General features: G+C 43.9%; 1 protein-coding gene across 50 annotated transcripts in view; it reads right to left on the bottom strand.

Annotated features, from left to right (window-relative positions):
- LMO7 (LIM domain 7) overlaps positions 1-22,998 on the bottom strand; it is a 150,686-nt gene that overhangs the window by 43,689 nt on the left and 83,999 nt on the right. For 19 of the 50 annotated variants that reach the window (XM_083501009.1, XM_083501031.1, XM_083501020.1 and 16 more), the window contains 8 exons: positions 18,990-19,020; positions 17,047-17,160; positions 16,090-16,288; positions 14,859-15,111; positions 7,384-7,677; positions 6,908-7,084; positions 5,631-6,338; positions 3,636-3,665 (listed from right to left, as the gene is read on the bottom strand). In XM_083501009.1, the coding sequence (XP_083357135.1) occupies positions 3,636-3,665; positions 5,631-6,338; positions 6,908-7,084; positions 7,384-7,677; positions 14,859-15,111; positions 16,090-16,288; positions 17,047-17,160; positions 18,990-19,020 (1,806 nt within the window). The remainder of the gene's footprint in view (positions 1-3,635; positions 3,666-5,630; positions 6,339-6,907; positions 7,085-7,383; positions 7,678-14,858; positions 15,112-16,089; positions 16,289-17,046; positions 17,161-18,989; positions 19,021-22,998) is intronic. The other 31 variants (XM_083501021.1, XM_083501023.1, XM_083501025.1 and 28 more) reach the window with 2 other exon arrangements.

Genomic DNA, 22,998 nt, shown 5'->3' with positions numbered 1-22,998 from the left:
TGTTCTTATAGATTTTAACAAGGCAGGCCAATTCTGGTAGAGCTCGTTTGAAGGGTTGTGTCACCCAAGTCCTTGCATCAGGCAAGAGGTATGCCAGCTCTTGTCGCTCTGTCAAAAAGTGGTGGTGATTTGGAGGGGTAAGGCAGAGGCATCGTGACTCTTGCTTGGCTTGCTCCTTACTCCCCATCTCCATGGCCCCTTTCAAGAGAATCATTACTCCAGGGAATAACAGAGCTCAATAGCAGTGCTGGCAGTGAAGTCTCTACTACTGAGGTTTTAAGTGTCTCCATAAATTTGTCAGGTAATTTATAGCGCTTTTGGGGTAAGCTAATAACTTTTTTGCTTTGTAAGCCATTTGCCCATTCCTGATCAATCATATTAGGGGGGAAATGAACAACAACAAAGAAGAGTTGGCTTGGATTCAGTGAAAACAGATGCTCATCTGGAAACTGGCTGAAAAGCTTCTGTTGTTTCAGATTGTAAATCTAGGATGGAGATAAGACTTAGATGGTAAAGGCATGGAATCCTCATTATGAAAAGACTAGACGGGGGAATTCCTCAGGAAAACAGCTTCCCTCTTCTTTCTTTGCTGAGATACTCACGGGAATTGCAATCACTTTGTAGATACTCATGGGAATTGTACTACTCTGTAGAGGGTACAAGAGCAGTGCTACATAGCCTTTGTTTTCCTCATTCCTTTTGGAAGGCAAGCAACTGGAATGAGGCTGTAAGGTCACGAGAGACTGTACAGCCTTGATGAGAACCTTCTGATGAACAAGGGGTGGAGCCAAGGGGCTGTTTGGATGGGTGTTTTTGATAAGGTGGTCAACCTGGGAGGACCTTAAAGGTTTTGAGATGTCCCTTCCCTGCTCTTGTGAAACAGCTGAGCAGAGATATCTGCCAGGTCTGGCTGCTTAATGTTTCTGATCATTCATTGCTCTAGAAGCAGGGAAGGAAGTGCTAAACTGGAAGCTTCCCTTGGGGGAACGGGAGGGCACAATGCAGGTGCTTTTGTGTACAAAAATAGTAACTGGCCTCTAAGATGGTGCCATATGGGAAAAACACTGAGGACTCCACACCCAACTGAAGTGGACCCTCTCTCATCACAGGCCCCTTCTGTATCATAACTGTGAGTGATGGTCAATGTGTGAATGTCTCCTCTTTTAAGGCCTTCTGTTCTCTCACAGTAACCCTCATAAGCATAAAGAGGAGAGCCAGTGTGGTGTAGTGGTTAAGAGCGGTAGTCTCGTAATCTGGGGAACCGAGTTCGATTCCCCGCTCCTCCACATGCAGCTGCTGGGTGACCTTGGGCCAGTCACACTTCTCTGTAGTCTCTCAGCCCCACTGACCTCACAGAGTGTTTGTTGTGGGGGAGGAAGGGAAAGGAGAATGTTAGCCGCTTTGAGACTCCTTAAAGGGAGTGAAAGGCGGGATATCAAATCCAAACTCTTCTTCTTCTTCTTCTTCTTACGGACCACTGCGTCCTGAGAAATGCTGCCCCAGATGAGAGAAATTTCTGTTGGCTGGGAGTGGTGTGGAATGGGCAGGGATGCTGCTAACTGGTGGTCTTTAGATACTGGTGGCACTGCTTGCACAAAGGCCCCTGGGTGTGGCAGCAAAAGTGTTGTATTCCTTCCTCCCCAACATCCCTCAAGTGTTGTTTTTTGTTGAAGCTTTTGCTGTCCTTCCAGAGGGAGTTGTGTGGAAGGGAGGCTAGGCAAACGTCTAGTTCATAGACAACACAAAGGTCTTTTCTTTCCTCCTCTGAGAATTTGGGGGGGGGGGTCATGAAAGACTAAAAAGAAAAAAAACCTAAGAAGGAATAATAATTACAAAATATGCTGAAGAGGAGTCATACAGGAGAAGCTCTATCCTAGGTGAAGTCAGCGAAAGAACTGGAAGAGAATAAGGGACACAGAGCTATCCAATAATTCTATCACATGCTTCTTTGCCTTCCTGGGCAATTGGTGGCTAGAACCCAGCTTACTGGAATTCTCATCACCCCAGATGAGAATGGGCACTTAAGAGATTTTAAGAAGACTAACAACCTTAAAACATTATCTAAAAATACCTGAATCCTGGAAGTCCATATTTTATAGCTATGTTAGTGCAGCTGCCCTCTTCAATGACTCTCACATTTAGTTTCATGACCAAACTACATGTAACTATAAAATGTGGCCATGGTTGTTGTTCTTTTTTGGGGGGGGTGAGTAGTCATCATGTACCTCACTCCCACACCCACCCTATAAGATGTAGTACAATGTCTCACATCTTCGTCTCAAAGTACAGTCGTACCTTGGAAGTCGAACAGAATCCATTCCGGAAGTCCATTCGACTTCCAAAATGTTTGAAAACCAAACTGTGGCTTCTGATTGGCTGCAGGAAGCTCCTGCAGCCAATCAGAAGCTGCAGAAGCCTCGTCAGACATTTGGGTTCCAAAGAACATTCGCAAACTGGAACAATCACTTCCGGGTCTGCGGCGTTCGGGAGCCAAAACATCCAAGTTCCAGGGCGTTCAGGATCCAAGGTACAACTGTATTACAAATGTCCCTGATGTGCACCAGTGTTAGGGAAAGCCAGGACATCATAATCTCACGTTATGTAATTTTTCCTATATGCTGTGAAAGAAATGAAAGTTTGTGCTTGCTGTGTTTGGTGCCAGAAGCACTTTTATTTCATCATATCTGGCTTTGCTGTTAGTAGTCAACATTTGTGAAATAATTTCCTCAATTTTAGAAACTCTCTAGGTGCATGGAACAGGCAAAACCCAACTGGTGGGGAAAAAATGTATTATTAAAGGATACCAATTTTACCATTTATCTCATTAAAAGATGAAAATCCTTTCCCTGGTGTGAATATTTACCACTTAGATGCCTCACAATATTTCTCGTTTAAGCTCTCTTTCTGTCAATCTTTCTCCAAGGCTGAAAGGGGATTGCGTACAAAGAGGCTGCTGCTGAAAACCTACAAATACTTATAAACACCACCGTCAAACTGCTTGTGAAAATTTCCTGGCACAGCTGCTGGTACATCCCATTCTCAGGCACAAGTTATTGGTTCAGGAAAGTTGCTGGTCATCAACATCTCTGGCGGAAAGTCAGTTTTCATTTAGCTTAAGGAGCTACTTGCGGGAAGTGTGGATTGCATAAACAGTATTCAAACATACTCTATCCAAAGTGTGCCACATGCTAGGCTTCAAGCAATGAAACATTCCCAGCTTGTTTTAAGAAGCTGCTAGACTAGAACTGCTCATTTTATTTTCCTCCATACATGCAAAACCTTTGCCATTCAGAGTTCCTCCTAGACGAGGGGTAGAGAACTAGTGGCCATTCCAGATGTTGCTGGACTTGAACTCCCATCATCCTTGACCATTGGCCATACTTGCTAGGGATTGGAGCTGATGGAAGGCAGAAGTTGAGAAACATCTGAGAGGGCCACATTTCCTGCCACTGCCTTAAATGAATCCCAGAAACTGCGGTGCAAACCAATTAAGCACTCAAGTACGAAGCATCATGCACATTTTGCCTTAAAGCACAAGTCTTTAGCCAGTGCTGCAAACGCATAAGCTGCATGGTTAATCCATTGCATTATGTTGGAATCTTTAAGCTCTGCCATGCTTTTCTCATTAAACTTACCCATGCTCATCAGTAATCTTTTGAAACAGCCTGAGGGGGAAATCAGAAAACCAAAACAAGTTCATACTACCCATTCCATTTTCACCATATGTAAAAATATGCCAACAATATTATGTAGAACATATGAACTAAAACAATGAACAAGTTGCTAAAGTAATGTGAATGTGAAAACCCTATGGCAATATCAAAATTCAGATATTAGGCTGAACTTTGAGAATAATTTAAACTCTCAGATTCAAATGCCAACACAAATACTTACACCTGCTTTTTTCTTTGTGGTTTAGTATGGACCACAACATGTGAATACCAAGAAACTTTCCTTAAACTTAATCTCAAAAATGCAAATATGAATGGGCTCACCGCCCCCCCAAAAATCTTGCATTGCACGTCTTAATCTATCAAACACACAGAAGACATATCAGAAGCTTAACACATTAAATACAGCCGCAGTTACAGCTCTGATTTGTATCTAGTCGTTGTTTATATAATCATTGCATAACTATTTAAAACAGTCACAGAGTAATATGTTAGGGCAAAGATTCAGCCCATGCCTTTTTGAGCCATTTACAGAGCACAGCTCTCGGATAACTAAAAGAAGGCAGGGAGATTCAGGGAAAATGTAATGTGCCTCACATGTTTCATTCTAATTGTTCCTTAAAATTTGTTAACTGTGTTAAGCTTAAGTATGCAACCAGCTTGCAGTTATACTTTCCAACGAAACATGCATAATTGGTGCTCTAGAACTACTCAGCGGACAAAAAACAACAACATACAAAGTTTGCTGAAGGACTAATGAATGCTCCATGTAGAATGAAATGGATGAGGGTATTTCATGATGGAAAACACTTTACCAGGTGAATATAAGAAACCTCATTAAGATTGACCCAGGACTGTTTCTTCATGAAGATAGGTGTTGTCAACAACCGCAAATTATGCTCACTAGTATCCAAACTTCTTCTGAATAGGTTGTAAAGTCCTCCCACATTAGGGCTAGATTTCAGTGGCTGGATTGGGACAGAGTTACTTGTTAATATTTTAGTGGGATTACTAAATATCTATCATCTATCTATCTATCTATCTATCTATCTATCTATCTATCTATCATCTATCTATGTATGTATGTATATATCTATCTATCTAAATTCACACTCCTAATTGCTCCACAAAGTGCTTTTAAGTTGGGAGTTATTTTTGAGTCAAGAATGGGACAGAAGCAATTTAGAAGCAAAACTATGTATAAACTGCTGGGAAAGGTCAGCAGTTGCAGAATGAGATCTTTGCTCCACCTGTGAGCAACCTTTGAGCATACCTAAAGACCCGGAAAAACTGTCTGTGGACAAATGTCGGCTCCCTTGGCCTGTAAAGCGAGATGAGCACTGCAACCCCAGAGTCGTTCACGACTGGACTTAACTGTCAGGGGTCCTTTACCTTTACCTTTTTAAAGGGGTTATTTAGATCACATAGACGTAGACTGCAGAGAAAGAGGATGAAAGAGGAGAAGCAATCCACATGTATGTTTGCTTCTGTTCATCCACAAATATGTTTTCGATACAAGAATATAAACACCTTAAACAGTAGTAGAGCAAGGAGGAAAAAAATATTATACCCATTTAGCCACTCCTACACTTGAAATGTACATTTCCAGGAATGTCTGCAAACAAATACTTTGAAGTACCAGCTATGTTGAATCTGTTGTAAGCAGAAACCTTTATTTCTGATCCTTTAAATAAATGTATTCATGAAAGTTGCATTAGTCCAGTGATCAAACAGTCCTGAAACTCCTGAAGTATGTGGTTTGTATTGTTGATGAGCTTGACAACCAACACGACAACTTATGGGACAATATACAAAGACACAGACTGAAGTTTCACACCAAGACATGCATGGTTGAAAGCAAGATGCTGCTGTCCCTTGTTCTCTCTTAAAAAAAAAACCAAAAACCCATTTCTGAATATTTTGGATACAAGCACAATCCATGCATGGCCTTGAGCTGACCTTTCAACCATTTGCCTTTTCTTGTGTCTGATTTTGCTGGCCTCTCTGATTGCCTCCCATTTTTCCATGTCTTCTTTGCTGCATGTTCCTGGAGAGAAACTAATGGGCTGCACATTGACTCCTACGTTGAGCAGCTCCATCTTGCGGGTCAACATATCATCCTTCTTTTGCCGTGAAGAAGGAGATAAGATCTTTCCACCACTTTGTCTCTCATCCTTCGTTGTTGTCTTCTCAAGCAAACAAAGAAATTTGGCCTGGATTTCTGGTGGGAGACTCCAAGGATCCGGAAAGAGAGCAGGCCAGTATCTATCTGGGGCCCCTGATAAGGGCACTTCTTTCTTCTGAAACTGAGCTTTGCGAACTGTCAAATCATCTTTTTCCAAATCTGGAATTACAGTTTCATCATCTCTGGGTTGCAGAACGATCTCTCCTTCTATCTGAGGACCTTGCTTAAGATACTGAAAACCTTGGAGGATTACCGGATTCACATGGGAAGCACCAGTCTTACGAACAAACAAATCATCATTTTCCAAATCTGGATAATTGTCTCCATTTTCATTGTCCCTTTGGTCACATCCAGGCCTAAAATAATTTTTTTTCCTGCAGGTTATGAGCCTAGGCCCTGAAGAAGGATCAATTTTGGTTCTAGTTTCAGAGGACAGGTAGTCGTCAGAATATTTTTGCAGTGCCCGCAGAAATAAAAACTGACTGAGATATAAAAAAGACACACAAATTAAAACTTGCGTTAACTAGTAGAAACAGAGACCTAGCTCTCACTGAGGTGCTAAACCTGTGTCCGGCATATAAAAACAATATGTCAGGTTTTCTATTTGGGGGTGCTTTTTTTTTTAAAAGGACTGTTTATTCAAGTTAGCCCTCAGTGCTAGAGCTCAAAAGTTTCCCAACTCAGTGAGAACAAGGCCTGAAATGCAGACCAAAAAGATGCAAAAAAAAACACCTTTGCAACTGAAAAGGGGTGCACACTGCAACATTGAAATGTGGCTTGTTACGACTCCAACATATTTTTAAAAGGACAACACTTTTACTCCTGCGTAGCAGCAAAGCATAGCAATCATTGCAGAGGAGACAAGGGCACCGACCAGCACAAAAATAAAATCCACTCTGCTTTAGTAGTGTGAATTCAGTAAGCCAACATGTATGGACATAGGGGGGAAAGTTCAAAAGGCAGCGATCCATATTAACTTTTCACTTTAACTTTTAGCAAACAGCAGGTTTCCGTACACACAGGACAGCATAGTTCATGCAATTGTAGCAACCTTGGTAGATCAGAGGAACAGTTAACATTTTCTTCTGCAGCTTGTAGTACTGATTTTGCAGCACGTTCCGCAGTCTGTTTAATGCCGTTTGAGTCTTCTCTGCAACTGTTACCCAAGTTACTCAGGCTGTTGCTTGTCTGGACTCTTGCAAGATCCTCTTCAGAATCTGCACTTTTACTGCACAGTAGCACGTAAGTGAAGAAAGGGAAAAACAGGGAATATGTAAGTTCTGGCACAAAAATGGTATGCAGTAATCTGTTTGAATACACTGCTTAAAATAACTGGTAAAGGAAGAGGCTGCATTTCAAAATCGAACAGAACAGCAATTCAGTTTCCACAGGCAACAGCCAGTGAAGACTCCACGCCCCCTGCCGCAACTCAAATCGTGCAGTGATTTGAGCCACTTAAGCATGTGTGGTGTTTTTTTTAAAAAAAGGGTCTGCTTGGATGAAAAAAGAACATGCAAGACAACAAACCTGAATCCTTGAATATCCTTATACCATTGCTTGGAAAAAGATATCCTTTTCGCTTTTTTCCACTGCAGTTCTTCCCCTGGAATCCAAGACTTGGGAAGAAACTTATGAGAGGAAAGTTTTGGGTTTGACACTGCAGCATTTATTTTGCGAACATAAAGGTCATCTGTTTCAATGTCTGGAGTGCCCATTGTCTTTTCTTCTTCATCCTCCTCCTCCAAATAGTTGGAGAAGCCTGAAAGAACGTTAGCTGATGTATGGCATTCCATCTCTCGCTGCAAAGCTCTTCTCTGGTTACTGTACAAAATACCCAATCAAGTTATATTTTCAAACACAATTTGTTGTCGAATACAGAACAGATGACATATTTGGCTAAAAATTACAAACTTGTGAATGAAGCAAAATTAGTTCTGAGTATCAAAGCACTGCAACTATGAAAGAATGCCATTATAACAGAAGATTTTTGTTTCATATGACCAAAAGAAAAATGTTGGGAAACTGTTCAAAGCATACACATACACATGGGAGGTGGTTTAAGTTTCTGTACAGGCAGATCAAGAAACTCTGGCTTCAGAATACACTATCCACAGATAGTGTGTTTACAGATATTTTTTGATAGTTTAGGAGTAAATCATAAGAACCCAGCTAAGTAGACCTCTAACCACATCTCTTTCAGCACCATGGGTAATGGGTCAGTGGTACAATGTCTTGAGTATCAAGCATGGGAGAATAATTTTGCTGGGCATAAAGAAATCCAGGTCTAGCAAAAGCTATTTTCACCAAAAGGCTGCACTTTGCCAAATCATCCTGAATAGCATCTGTCAGCTTTCCTTTCAACTTCCAAATAGGAACTACCATCAAACTGGCAGGTCACCTGTGGCGAAGCTGGCTGTGCAAAGCCACTCTCTGCTCTGCTATTTTGACTGGAAGGTAAAGGACTCCTTTCACATCTGCTGAGATCAGTCATAATAGGGATGAAGCTACAGAATGAGAATTGGTAAGCCTAGTCACCAGCTCTACTACAATCACAGCATAAGGCAATGCTATGTTCAGCCATTTACCAGCAGCACCCTCTGTACCACCCCACATTATTTAGGAAGACCTTCCAAAGGGGCTTTGGGAGAGACAAAGATGGCTTCAAATGGAAGGAGGGAATGGGAAAAAATTCTTCTATGAACTTCAAGTTAATCTCATTTTATTATCTGAGTAAATGAACAGAATATTTACTCTGTTACCTTACAAAAAGAGCAAGTTTTATTAAAAGTCACATGGGAAAGCAAAAAGAGTGTGTCATATTTTAATAAACAACACATCAATTTAGCAAGCTTAAAAAAAAAAAACCCTACCAGAAATTCAGGGGCACCCTTTTTTTTTAAATATAAAAACACTGTGTCAACCTTTTCATAAAGGCAACTTTGTTGATCTGGTGTCATGGTTAGTGTCAGGGAACTGCCATCGGAGCATCAGGTGGTGGAGGGGCTCAGGGAGGAAGAAAGAGACTCAACAGCTGAAGCAGGGACCAGCAGGGGGAGGAGTGGATCTCTGAGGGAATGCGAGCAGGAGGGAGGGCTCAGGGACGCTTCCAGCGAGAACAGTGGGGAGGTATCTGAGTCTCCCATAGGGAGACCCACACCTCGCCGGAAACACGCCGAGTCCAGGAGACGCGTTTCCGTTAAGGAGCTCCTTTGCTGGAAACGCTTCCGCAGACAGCCACTGTCGGACTCTACTAGTGACTAGAGCAGACATGTCTGAGGAGCTCCGTCACAACGGAGGTTTGTGGGGTCGCACAAACTCTGAGGGAGCACTTTTACGCACAAGCAGCTAATCAATCCCTAACAGCAGTCCGACAGCCTCTGTACGCTGCCTGTGCAAGAGAAAGCATCATGAGCGAACCAACCGGAACCGGAGGAGCGGGGGCTGGAGCTGGTCCAAGCTTGGAAGATAGATACCGAGCGTTGGAGGTCCAACTGGCGCTGCAGACGGCGAGGCTGGAGGAGAGAAGGGCTCAGGATGCAGACAAGAAGGGGAGAGCCACTCAGTTCCCCAGAAAGGTACCAGGATTGGTGCAGAAATTTGGGGGGGACCCCAAGGATTACCATGCCTTTAGGACAGAGATGCAATATGCCATTAATGTGCAGTTCGATGAGTTCCCTGATGAGGAATCGCGAGTTGCTTTCGTAATTGGGCATCTTGAGAAAGGGGCGAGAGACTGGGTTCGACCCCTAATGGCAACGCACAATGACGTACTAAAGGACACGATGAAGTTCTTTCGTGCAATGGATATCATGTTTTCCAGCGATATTGAGGAAGGGGTGGTGCGCAGACAGCTAATGGCTTGCAAGCAGGGAAGTCGATCTGTCCGTGAGTACTGGACTGAGTTTACCATGCTGATTCACAGACTGGGTTGGGATTTATCGGCGCCACCCATTCAGATGCTATTTGAAGAAGGTCTTTCTTCGGGGGTGAAAGACGAGCTGTCACGGAGCCCCAGGGCGGGGTCTATGGATCAGCTGACCAAATCTGCGCTGACCATAGGAGCGCGGCAGGAGGCAAGAGCCTTGGAGAGGCGGGAAGGGAGAGGGGAACGTTGGAAGGAGTTCCGCATTCCAGACATTCCTGAGCCAGCTTTCCCGCCGGCAGAGCCGATGGAAATCGGAACAGCGCGCGCGCGCGCATTTTCAAAACCCAGCGAGGGGGCTAAGAGGGAGGGAAAGGGCGCCCGGAAATGCTATCTCTGCCAACAGCCAGGCCACTTTGCCAGAGTCTGCCCCCAGAGGAAGGAATGGCAAGGGATGGTGGGAGCTGTTGAGGGGGGAGAACAGGGGGGAACGGAGCAGGTAAAAGCCAACGCCTGGTTGCCACAATCGGGGCACTGCAGCCAGGCCAAAGAGCAGTGAAAGTGCCCGTGCCAGAAGCTCCTCGACCTGCTCTAGTGATTGAAGTGTCGCTAGAGCTGCAAAATGGGCACCCCCTAAAAATAAAGGCGCTATTGGACTCAGGCAGCTCCTGCAATTTTATGAGCAAGGAGTTTGCTGCTGAACACCAGATACAGACTATCCCTTTAAGCAACCCCCTGCAGGTGACCACGATTGATGGCAGGGAGTTGTTGGGAGGAGGAGTCAGCTTGCAGACTGTCCCAATGATAATGAGGGTGGCAAGGCACACAGAACTGATAGCGTTTAATGTGGCCACCCTGGGAGGCGCTCCCATTATTTTGGGAATGAGCTGGCTAGCTCTACATGATCCGCTGGTTGGCTGGCATCAAAGAGTGGTGTCCTTTGGTTCAGCACATTGCTTAGAACACTGCAAAGGGGAAAAGGGTTCAGCAGGGGCCCAAGCCACCCTAGCAGGGACTGAAGTAATGGAGAAGGTGAAGGTACCACCACAGTATGCAGATCTCAGCGACGTGTTCAGCGAGAAGGAAGCTGACCAACTACCACCTCATAGGCCCTTTGATTGCCAGATCAATTTACTCCCTGGAGCACAGCTTCCCGTGGGCAAGTTGTATGCCATGTCAGACAGAGAAATGCAGGAGTTGCGAGGGTTTATTGACAAGAACCTGAAGAGAGGCTTCATCAGAGAGTCCAAAGCAGCAGGGGGTAGCCCAGTGTTTTTTGTGGACAAAAAAAACGCGGACAAGCCGAGACTTGTATGTGACTTTAGGAGGTTAAATGCAGTGACTGAACCAGTGGCTTTTCCTATGCCCAGGATTGATGATATTTTGACCAGGGTGAGGAAGGGAAAGATCTTTACAAAGCTGGATCTAAGGGGGGCGTACAACCTGATACGCATAAGGAAAGGGGATGAATGGAAAACCACCATGTTTACCCCTTTGGGGGCATTTGAATACCTCGTTATGCCATTTGGATTACAAGCAGGCTCAGCGTGTTTTCAATCTTTTATGAACCACGTACTGGGCCCTTTGCTCTACAAGAATTGCGTTGCTTTCCTAGATGATGTGTTGGTGTATTCGGAGAATGAGGAGCAACATGTGAGAGACGTCAGAGAAGTGTTGAGCAGACTACAAGCCAACAGGCTGTGGGTGAAACTGGAGAAGTGTCGGTTCCATACCAAGGAGGTGGAATTCCTGGGGTACCGCCTGTCAGACAAGGGATTGGCCATGGATCCCGGCAAGGTACAGGCAGTGCTGGAATGGAAAACACCCAAAACCAAGAAGGATGTGCAGAGGTTCCTAGGGTTTGGAAACTTTTATCGTAAGTTCATCCGCAACTTCGCCCACCTGACGGCGCCCATCACTGACTGTCTCAGCAGTAAAAAGAAGTTTGTATGGACGGCGGAGGCGGAGCGAGCGTTTGAGGAGTTGAAAAGGGCCTTCGCCTCTGAAGAACAACTTCTGCATGTGGATTTACGAAAGAAGCTAAGGGTTGAAACAGATGCATCTGACAGAGCCATAGGGGCGGTGCTTCTTCTGCAGCCGGGGAAGGAGGAGTCAGAGTGGCGACCGTGTGCCTTCTTTTCGCGAAAGCTGAACAAATCCGAGAGGAACTACACGGTGTACGACCGAGAACTGCTTGCTATTCATGAGGCGTTCCGGAGATGGAGGCATCTGCTAGTTGGTGCACAACATAAGGTGCAAGTGTGCACGGACCATAAAAATCTAGAGTACTGGAGAACTGCGCGAGTGCTCAACCAAAGGCAGTTGAGATGGGCCCAGGAGTTCTCCAAATTTAACTTTGAGATTTGTTACGTGCCAGGCCCAGAGAATGTTAGGGCGGACGCTCTCTCACGCAAACCTGAATATTTGGAGGGGGAGGGAGCACCCGAAGAAACCCATATCATTCCAGAGGACCGCTGGGTGTGTGGGGCGACTTTGGTGGGGCAAAGGGAATTGGTAGAGGGTACGGTGCATGATGCATACGCCCAGGACAAACTCAGGGGTCTCAGGAGGGAGGGAGACGAATCCGGTGGTTTTGAGGAGAGAAACGGGGCATTGTATTATAAGGGAGCGTTATATATACCTGAAGGGGAATTGAGGGAGAAGGTACTCAAGCAGCTGCACGATAACCCCACAGCAGGGCATTTTGGGCAACACAAGACCATGTGGCTGGTTACCAGGGAATTTTGGTGGCCCAAGGTCAGGGAAGATGTGCGGGAGTATGTGAGAGGGTGTGAACAATGCCAAAGAGCCAAGGGGGAGAGGCGGGCGCCGGCTGGTTTATTAGAACCACTGCCCACACCTGAAAGACCGTGGGAAGCAGTGGCAATAGATTTTATGACGGATCTGCCAAGGTCTAGAGGGAAAACAGCCATCATGGTGGTAGTAGACCTGTTAACTAAAATGGCCCACTTTATAGCCTGCTCACATGCGGTCACAGCAGAAGAAACAGCCAAATTGTTTGTAGAGAATGTGTTTCGGTTGCATGGCGCCCCCTTGAGGGTGGTTTCAGACCGAGGGAAACAATTTACTTCCAGGTTCTGGAGGAAGCTCATGAGCTTACTGCATGTAGAGGTTAATTTTTCAACGGCCCGTCATCCAGAAACCAACGGGCAGGCGGAAAGAGCAAACGGGGTTCTCCAACAATATTTGCGGTGTTATGTTAATGACAGAGAGAATGATTGGGTGGAGAAGCTGGCGTTGGCAGAATTTGCCTACAACAATGCAGAGAACGTGTCCACGGGGATGAGCCCCTTTTTGGCTAATCACGGGTGCCATCCCAGAGCCTTCCCAGGGGGGGAGGGGGAGAACTGGAGCGTTCCAGCTGCTGAACAGTTCGTTGAAGAAATGGAAGCGATCCATCGCCAGCTCCAACTCAACTTAAACAGGGCTAAGGAGGAATATAAGAGGCAGGCATACAAAAACAGAAGGGAAGGTGAAAGCATCAGGGTGGGGGACCAGGTGTGGCTGTCAACCCAAGGGTTGCCGTTCAAAGGAGGTTGTAAGAAATTAAGACCCAAAAGGCTGGGTCCGTTTGAAGTCATGCAGCAGGTCAATCCAGTGGCTTTCAGGCTCCGGTTACCGAACCACATGAAGCTGCACCCAGTTTTTCACAGGTCGTTGCTGTCACCGTATAGAGGAGACAGTGAAGGGAGGGTCACTAGGGGACCAGCAATGGAGGAGAAGGAACACAGCTACCATGTAGCGGAGATCCTCGATTCCAGGTGGAAGGGAGATCAAGTAGAGTATTTGGTAATGTGGGAAGGGGAACCGGAGTCGGAAAACACCTGGGTTAGGGCAGAGGATGTCAATGACGAAGTTTTAATAGAGACTTTTCATCAGAGGTTCCCACGTAAACCTCAGCCTGTAGCGAGGTTCCGAAGGGAATACTTTGCCACCACCGACGAGGAAGAGGAGTTGGAGGGGTTCCCAGATTCTGAAGAGGAAGAGGATTCAGCGAGCCAGGACGACGATCGATGGAGGGAATTGTTCGAGACGTCGGAAGATGAGGAAGATTCTTTTCGGGGTTTTAGCCCTTCACCTCCCAGGGGAGAGGAAATGGGAGGGGGTGAGGGGGGCCCTGGAGGGGAGGTGGATGTCAGGGAACTGCCATCGGAGCATCAGGTGGTGGAGGGGCTCAGGGAGGAAGAAAGAGACTCAACAGCTGAAGCAGGGACCAGCAGGGGGAGGAGTGGATCTCTGAGGGAATGCGAGCAGGAGGGAGGGCTCAGGGACGCTTCCAGCGAGAACAGTGGGGAGGTATCTGAGTCTCCCATAGGGAGACCCACACCTCGCCGGAAACTGTCACGCCGTGAGTCCAGGAGACGCGTTTCCGTTAAGGAGCTCCTTTGCTGGAAACGCTTCCGCAGACAGCCACTGTCGGACTCTACTAGTGACTAGAGCAGACATGTCTGAGGAGCTCCGTCACAACGGAGGTTTGTGGGGTCGCACAAACTCTGAGGGAGCACTTTTACGCACAAGCAGCTAATCAATCCCTAACAGTTAGGAAAAGGAAAAATCAGAAGCCTACTGAAGACTCATGAGCCCTCTCACCTTCTGTCTCTCACACGAAATCCCTCCTTTTCCACGGTTTCTTTTAACCACTGTTAAAAGTGTCGTATACAAAGTTTGAAACCCAAATGTGCAATGTAAGGGCAACTCTGGCTAGCATCAAATGAGAACGTAGTACAGTGGTACCTCTGGATACGCACACCTCTGGTTGCGTATCCTTCAGGTTATGCACGCAGCAAACCCGGAAGTATTTTTTCGGGTTCCGCCATGCGCGCATGCGCAGAAGCGCTCTACCACGCTGCGTGCATGTGCAGAACAGACACCCCCGGTTGCGAATACCTCAGGATCCGACCGGAGTTCCGGAACAGATCCCGTGTGCTGTGCCTGCAAGCATAGTTAAAGCAAACCATAAACAGGAAGAGGAACAGGATTGCACAGAAGGAAGGAGAAGATTACATGCCCTCATTATTCCCCTGATCTCTACTGACAATGGTATGCTTGCACCAGGCCTCTTCTGTAGTGATAAGTTAACATTTGCCACAATGGCAACATTTAAACACCACGCGAATACCTTGAAAATGTTCCATCCGGCTCCGTAAACACAGGACTTGCCCAGCTTCTTCTGTTATCCTCATTCTTCTCTGTTCTTCTCTTCCGCAAGGGCGCTGGCATGTATGTTGGTGGTTTAGCTTTGCTGGGTAAGAAACGATTGAACTCTGCAGCAGGCTTGGGTTCAATCAAAGAAACTCGGCGGTACGACATGTCATCTTTACTGGGATCATGCATTCTTGCGCGTGTTTCAGAATCTGTGTCACTTTCACAATCTTTTAAGCAAAAACACACAGAAATCCTCTAAGTTGAAATTTCAGCATCAGAAGTTTACTCTGTTATAAGCCAGCACTGACCTAAGCCCTTTTAAGATTTTTATTGCAAATAGAGCAAGAGAATATTTTTAAATGCTTGTCCTGATGCTATATGAAAGTTCACCTGGCTGGACTTTGGTTTTCCTAGTTACGTTGCATTAATTACATCATTTCCTCATTCCCACTTGCAAAATGAACTGTTGATCTCAATGACTGTGCTCTATAACTGATACTTCTCCATAGAAATAACAAGACCAATAATATTAAATGAAAAACCCTCTCTGAACTGGAAGCAACTTTTTCAATTTATTTCTCAGTGCCAGAACAGACGGTCAAAAATCACATACTGTGCCACAAAACTAACAGAGAATGGCAGGCCAGAGGTCATGAAGTCCTTACGAAACTGTTTATGAAGTCTCTGTTAATATTAGCATAGTTACCCAAATGGATTTGTTGCTATTGTGAACAGCTATTCAATTGCGTGCCTGGGTGTCTCACACCCCACCACCCAGCCAGTCTTAGGAACAGTAAATAAACAAAATATGACAATGTACATTTGGGGTCAGATCAGGCCACAACTTTATTGACTGCAGAGGTAAAGAGGTTTGGCAGAGGCACTGGGTGAAACTAATGACTTCCAGCTCACCTGCCAGATGTACTTGGTATTTGGGGTCAAACTGGAAGTGAGGGAGTCCTATGACCTATCTAGTATCAATTCCCCATTCAATTTCCTTCAGTCAGTTGTTTGATAGCTAGCAAACTTGTTTAAGGGAATGTTCTTTAGCTATCTGACATTCGTCTGGAAAACCTCAGGATATTTAAAACTAGGAAAAGACTGGTGTGATAAGGCAAAATGTAAAAGCATCTAACCCTTACAGCTTTTGTTGTCCTACTTCTCTCAAGCAAATATGGCTAGTAAGATTTTAAAGAATATATTACCTTCACTGCCACCTTTCAAAGTTACGTCTGATGAAAAGCTTGCAGAAGATCTTGAGCCAAAGGAGTCCAAGCTATCAAAGGAATCGTCTCTCTTATGGCTGATAGATGACGAAAGTGAGTCACTGCGTTCAATATACCAAATATCTCCGTATCCACTATCCCTTCCACTTCGTTTGGGACTGCTGGATTCTCCAAGAGCCTGCAATGAAAAGTTGTTGTTGTTGTTTGTAATTTAAAAAAATTATCAAAGGATTTTAGCGATGATAATTTTGCAACATGTTCTGTTTGAGTGACATGAATCGTGTTCTTCTCAATGGAAGCTTATAGCATGGGGAAGTGTGTTTAAGAAACTTGAAACAGAAAGTAAACAGATATAATCACTACTTTATAATTACTGCTGAATGTGAGTTATAACCAGTAAAGTTCTGTAGTGATACATAATTGTGCTTGTGAGTAACAAAGCATTGTGCTATGGATCTGCAAAATGACACTTTCATGGCCAAATCCATTTCTCCAGTTATCAGCTCCCTCTCCCAAAACTGCAATATCAGAAGTGAAAAGTCATGTGTGGAGCAAGGGGAGACTATAGCCATTAGACTTGTTGGCAGTGCATTTGGAAGTTGCATTGGGTAGATGTGAGGCTCAACTCCCCATTGCTCATTCCCTTTTCTAAGTGGCCTCCTATAAAACTATCTGCCAAACTAGGTGTCACACAGATGGACAAAAGCACATGCAATGTTTATTATTATTTCTATTATTTTACCATTCTGCCTGCCCAAGGTGGATTACAGCAATAGAAAGTATATAAAAAGGAAAATTTAAAACTATAGATTCCCCTCTCCTCAAAAAGTAGAAAACTGAATCAGATAAAACATGCTCAGCCGGTCAAACATTTTTTTCCACAGCAATAGTAGATAATCTTTGCTGAAATTACTTTTCCTTCCATGAATGCCTTACCTTTGTCAAGGCTTGTCCTAGTAATTTCTCAAAGGCTTTTAAATTTAGCTGTGGGCCATTATAGTAAGGGTTGCTGTGCGCTTTCCTGCCCAACCAATATAATGTAATCAAAACCTAAATTTAAAAAGAATGAAACATTTATGAATAATGATGTAAAGCCAGACAACACACACACACACACACACACACACACACACACACACACACACACACTAATTATGCCAAACATATGCTTATTATAAAACTTATTACTTTCTTACTTCCAAGACAGAAATTTTTAACACATTTCCTCAACTGATACCTGCTATTAGAATAAAAGCATACAAAAAGCCTGCTAGAGCAGTGCTCCATCTAGCCCTTCCCCGTTTTCACAATAGCCCAACAGATGCCTATGAAAACCCCCAAAGCATTTCTTAATGGCCTCCCCATTTTCAGTTCCCTGCAACAGGCACTCGGACGCCTTATCCTACATGAATTTGTATACAGTATTTCTTTTTTAAAGCCATCCGAGTCGAAGGCCATCACCGGGGTTTTTTGTTGTTGTTGTTTTGTGGGAGCAAATTCCACATATTGACTGTGCTGTCTGAATAAAGGATTTTCCTTTCCATGTTTTCCTTATCAGAGGCCTTCTTCAAACTGATGGCTAAAGCTAGTATTTTCTGGCCAGTTTACAGGCCCTTGACAAGCACCGAAAAAGGTTTGCTGCACAGTGAGTGTAGTTTGCATGCACAACATGCATACTTTGGAGGGTGAAATGGAGCAGCAAACATTTTCCATCGCTCCCCACACTTTTCTTGCCACTACACTGGTGCAGAAGGAAAAACTCCCAAATTATACTCACATACAGAGGTTTGAACAAAACATGATGGTCTTGAAATAAGCAGCACATCCATTGTACTGCATTTACTGGCACAACTGTTAATGAATTGGCCAAGTCCATTCAGAATTCAGTCTTAAAAGAACTGAAGTCAGCAAACTGCACAAGCACTTCAGGAGAACTCTTACTATTATTTTTAAAGTAAGCATTGTTCAAATAAATGAATGCATATGGTTTGCATAATTCCTTGTTACATTTACATAACATAATTTATTAGTGTCATTTGAGTTCTCTTGGAGCAGAGTTTGGTTTCTTTTGTTCAGAATGGCTTATTTCCTTTTAACACATTATTGAACCTTGAACCTACATTATACATGATCTGCTGATATTCAGATTGTATCAATGCAGCTTACTGCACAAATAGGTAAAAGTAAAGGGGGCCTCTGACCATTAGATCCAGTCGTGACCGACTCTGGGGTTGCGGCGCTCATCTTGCTTTATTGGCCGAGGGAGCTGGCGTACAGCTCTGGCAAAGCATGGCAAACGCTGTTTACCTTCCCCCCAGAGTGATACCTATTTATCTACTTGCACTTTGACGTGCTTTCGAACTGCTAGGTTGGCAGGAGCTGGGACTGAGCAACGGGAGCTCACCCCGTGGCAGGGATTCGAACTGCCAACCTTCTGATCAGGAAGTCCTAGGCTCTGTGGTTTAACCCACAGCGCCACCCGCATCCCTCCGATTGCACAAATATTATCATACAAAAATATGCAATAACATTGTCCAACTTTGCATACACTCACCAGAGTGAAACATACACACAAACCCCAACCATGATATAAGCAAACAGGCCTTAGGTCCTAGATAGTAAAGGAAGACCCACCCACCATCTGAAAAGCAAATTGCCTTGGTTGCATGGGGTTTGTAGGTATGTTGTAAACCTATCTAATAAAAAGCACCGCACACACTGCATTTAATTAGATTGTGCCATTTGAAGGGTCTCTCTTTCTACTGCTTGACCTCTTTCAAGAAGAGGAGAAAGCTCAGTTAACTAAGCTAAAGGTCCAAGTTTGTTTTTTAAACCATCTGCATGTGTGAATCAAATAATTAAAAGAGAATGAGTCTTACATTCTTCACTCTTCTGTTAGTCTCTTCTGGTCTGCAAAAACACACAAACAGTAACATGTCAAGCATATATTAAATCTTTTAGAATGACTAATACCAAACAGTACTGTAATTATATAGCCAAACTGACTGCTCAAGTCTATTAACATGCATTAAAGTACAGATTATCAAGACACAAACCAGAGAAAATACCATATTTTTTGCTCTAGAAGACTCACTTTTCCCCTCCTAAAAAGTAAGGGGAAATGTGTGTGCGTCTTATGGAGCGAATGCAGGCTGCGCAGCTATCCCAGAAGCCAGAACAGCAAGAGGGATTGCTGCTTTCACTGCACAGCGATCCCTCTTGCTGTTCTGGCTTCTGAGATTCAGAATATTTTTTTTATTGTTTTCCTCCTCCAAAAACTAGGTGCATCTTGTGGTCTGGTGCATCTTATAGAGCGAAAAATACGACACTATTCTAAAAATGCAGAATTCTAGTTGCCTCTATGAACTTTCCTTGAGCTTTCTGGTCCAAAAAGTTATGGCAAGCTTTACGGCAACACCTCTACGTAAAAAGGAAAGCAACGCTAATTGATCTTTGAAACTCTAAGCTTCAAGTCCTCAGCAGTGATAGAAAGGATGAAGATATAGCACTCTAGAAGAAATTCAGTTTCACTATAGAGATAAGAAGGGAGCAACTGTAATTTAAAAGCATACTGGGAGGAAATATGGGTCATCTAGCAAGAACTCATACATCACACAGATGGTGGGGTCTGGTGGGAGTTTACATCCATTGTCCTTTTTTTGGAAAAAGGACATAAAATATAACTGAAATTTTGTTATAACAATGAGTGGTTGGAAAGGCAACACTAGTTACAGCAATGCAGAGACACATTTACAATCATTTAGACGTCTAATGTGAATTCTTATTATAATAATGTCAACAGAATGTGAATTAATTTACTGAAGGTTATGTTCATTTGAATATAGCTGGTGAACACATTACCATCTCCATAGGGATGCAATCAAAAATGGAACTAGCTTTAGTGAAGCACTCTGCAAGAACTCACTTGTCCACAACATGTTGGAGTATGCTTGCAAACATTATAGGCCATGGAGGAAACAGTTGTTAATACAGAGAGGCTATTTTTGGCACCACTCTCATGGGAACACAACCTGAAACGGCTAGTGAGCTAGACAGAGGCCGTATCATTTTTCAAGAATGGGATTCACTTAAACATGAATCATGGAATCTGGCGGGGAGGGGCAAGGAAGTGACCGTGCAGTTTTCAATTGTTGCCCTGCAATAATGCAATGAGGCTATTTCCATACTTCTGAGTCTTAAGTTCCTTATAAGGAGCACATAGTGGAGATTTGTGATCACTTTCTAATGCCTGCACATTTATAAATACTACAGAAATAATGCAGAGAAGGAAGTGTGTCTGCACACACATAGTACCAGCTTTTAAAGCAGCAACACTCTCTCAAATTGAGCAGTATGTCTTTGTGGGTCCCCAGTGACCCTCTTTACCAGCTGAAATATTCAGAATTATCTGCACTTCACTCCCTGTGTTCTAATCACCAGATTGTTTCCAAGCTCTAGCCAAGCAAATGGAGTTGTGTGTTTTTATCAGCTAGCAACCTTCAAAAGGCCATCTGTTTAATTTAAACAAGCAATCTCTAGAAATCAAGGGAGTTTATTTTACTATTTGCTTTTTTTTAAAAAAAGGAAAACTCTAGAAGGATGGACACTTCTTGCTTTTGTAGAAAGGAGAGTGTGCTTCACTCTTGGGCAATATTACAATTATAGCTAGAATGTGTGTGTGTGTGTGTGTGTGTGTGTGTGTGTGTGTGTGTGTGAAAGGCCAGGATAAAGAGGTACTTCTATGGTTCTCAGTCATTGCATTAAAATGCCGACACTCAATGTCTCTTACAATTGTCCCTAGGAGGATCACTGCCACCCTTGACACATAGAATGGAATCTCCCCAAGTAGTTACTGAAGCTGAGAGGGAAAAACTCAACCATTGCGCAATATAGCTTTATGCACTCAACATTCTGAACATTTTATTATCTCCCTCAAGCATGAACTTTACAAGAACCAGCGTTTGTTTTATCAATACCACACTAAAGGAAGTGAAGAAAATTTAGCTTAACACTACATGCAAAATAGGCCAGTGTTGCAGACATCGGAGTCGCTGTTCTTAGGAAGGTCAAACTATAGGGACATACAGAACACGAGAGAGCTGAACAGGAACTCATTTGGCTATCAAAGTGGGGGCTTAAGACTGTGTTTTCTATCAATACTATACAAATTCTACATTAAAAAAATTATATAATATCCCTTTAAAACTTTGTTCCTAGCTATCAGCTTTCAGATGATTTTTCTGCCTTCCTTTACACCTACTTATAAATTCAGATTCTGCTGAAATGCAAAGCTTAGTATGTTTTACAATAAAAAAGGATCCAGGAAGTTAGTCTCTAGGTGCCATCGAACACATTCTTATTTTCTACCTGAGTGACATCCCTTTATCTGCCTATCTGAGAGCAGGGGCACCTCTCCTATTTGCAGTGCCCTGGGTGACTTTTAAGAACTTTAGGCTCAGCTAGTAAATATGCTAGGCAATATCTAAGACCAGAGCTTGACTGTACCGTCCTCCAACTGCCTCCCTGCAACTAAGGTATCTTCACTCTGCAATGCAGAGTGTTTCTGTGGTTCTGCAATGCAGTCCAAACAGCTTTTGAAGTTCATCTGCCTGCCTACACTGTCCCCACCCTTGGACAGCTGCACATTCCTTCCCCCGCCAACAGCTGACTCTCAGATTGATCTCTGAAAACATGGCCAGTCAGTTAGCAGAGATGTGGGAGTGCTTAAGCATCAATCTGTTGGGGGCCCCAAGGCAGCCTCCTAGAAAATATGCTAGGCCAGGAAAGATGGAACAGGGAAGCCCAGTCTCACCACATAAGCACCTTTGGCTAATATTTTATATTAACTTTAGGAACTTGATAACATGGGACTCTGCCCACCTCTGCATAAGAGCACTGGAAAGATGAAGAAGGCTGGGGAAACCTTGAAGGAGTTCACAAGTACGAGCTTGCTGGCTACAGTTAAAGCTCATGGGATGGAATGGGGGTGTTAACATGTGCAACCAATTTATCTATTAATTTTAAATTAAGCATGTTAGGCTTTTAATTCATTCTTCACCCTGAGTCTAACCCAGGGGTCAGCAACCTTTTTCAGCCGTGGGCCGGTCGACCGTCCCTCAGACCATGTGGTGGGCCGGACTATTTTTTTGGGGGGGGTGAACGAATTCCTATGCCCCACAAATAACCCAGAGATGCATTTTAAACAAAAGCACACATTCTACTCATGTAAAAACACGCTGATTACCAGACCGTCCGTGGGCCAGATTGAGAAGGCGATTGGGTTATAAACACAGGACCAGCACAATCCCTAAACTGCAACTGAGGATACAGTATTTCACATCAATGCACCACAAAGGGCAGAAGAAGAAACAAATTTATAATTAAAACCTAGGAAATTGTGCCTAACAGTGGAAAAGATCCATGGCTTCTTGCTGAGCCTCCTAGAGTTTACCCGCCAAGCCCATTTCCCGCCCCTGTTTCCATGCATTGTGAATATGAATACTGCAGTATCTCGCTATAAGTGAAACCATATTTATTTTCAGAAAAGTTTTGATGCAGCCCCTTCACCCCCAGACAATAAACCAAGGCAGTGTCAAATCACAACAGGGTTTGTTTCTTTCCTGCATCAAACAAACAAAAACAAAACCCGTCCCCCCCAAAAAAAACCTTCCACCTTAACAGCTGTTGGAAAAAGCAACCTGAGAGTCAAATGGCTTATCACTAGAAAATACTTCACGTACAATAGTTTATAGTTATTTTCCTTTCCAGACAGTCTACAAAGGCTAAGTATGTTGCACCAGCCTGATGGATTTCATCCTCCTACACACAGAGACACATTTGCTGCCTGGATACCTTCTCTCTGGCTAACTGTGTTGGAACTATTAGATT

The sequence above is a fragment of the Podarcis liolepis genome, assembly GCF_965112155.1.
Source record: "Podarcis liolepis genome assembly, chromosome: 4".
Taxonomy (NCBI): domain Eukaryota; kingdom Metazoa; phylum Chordata; class Lepidosauria; order Squamata; family Lacertidae; genus Podarcis; species Podarcis liolepis.
The sequence above is the reverse complement of the archived record's forward strand: the minus strand, read 5'-3'. Positions and strand labels throughout refer to the sequence as shown.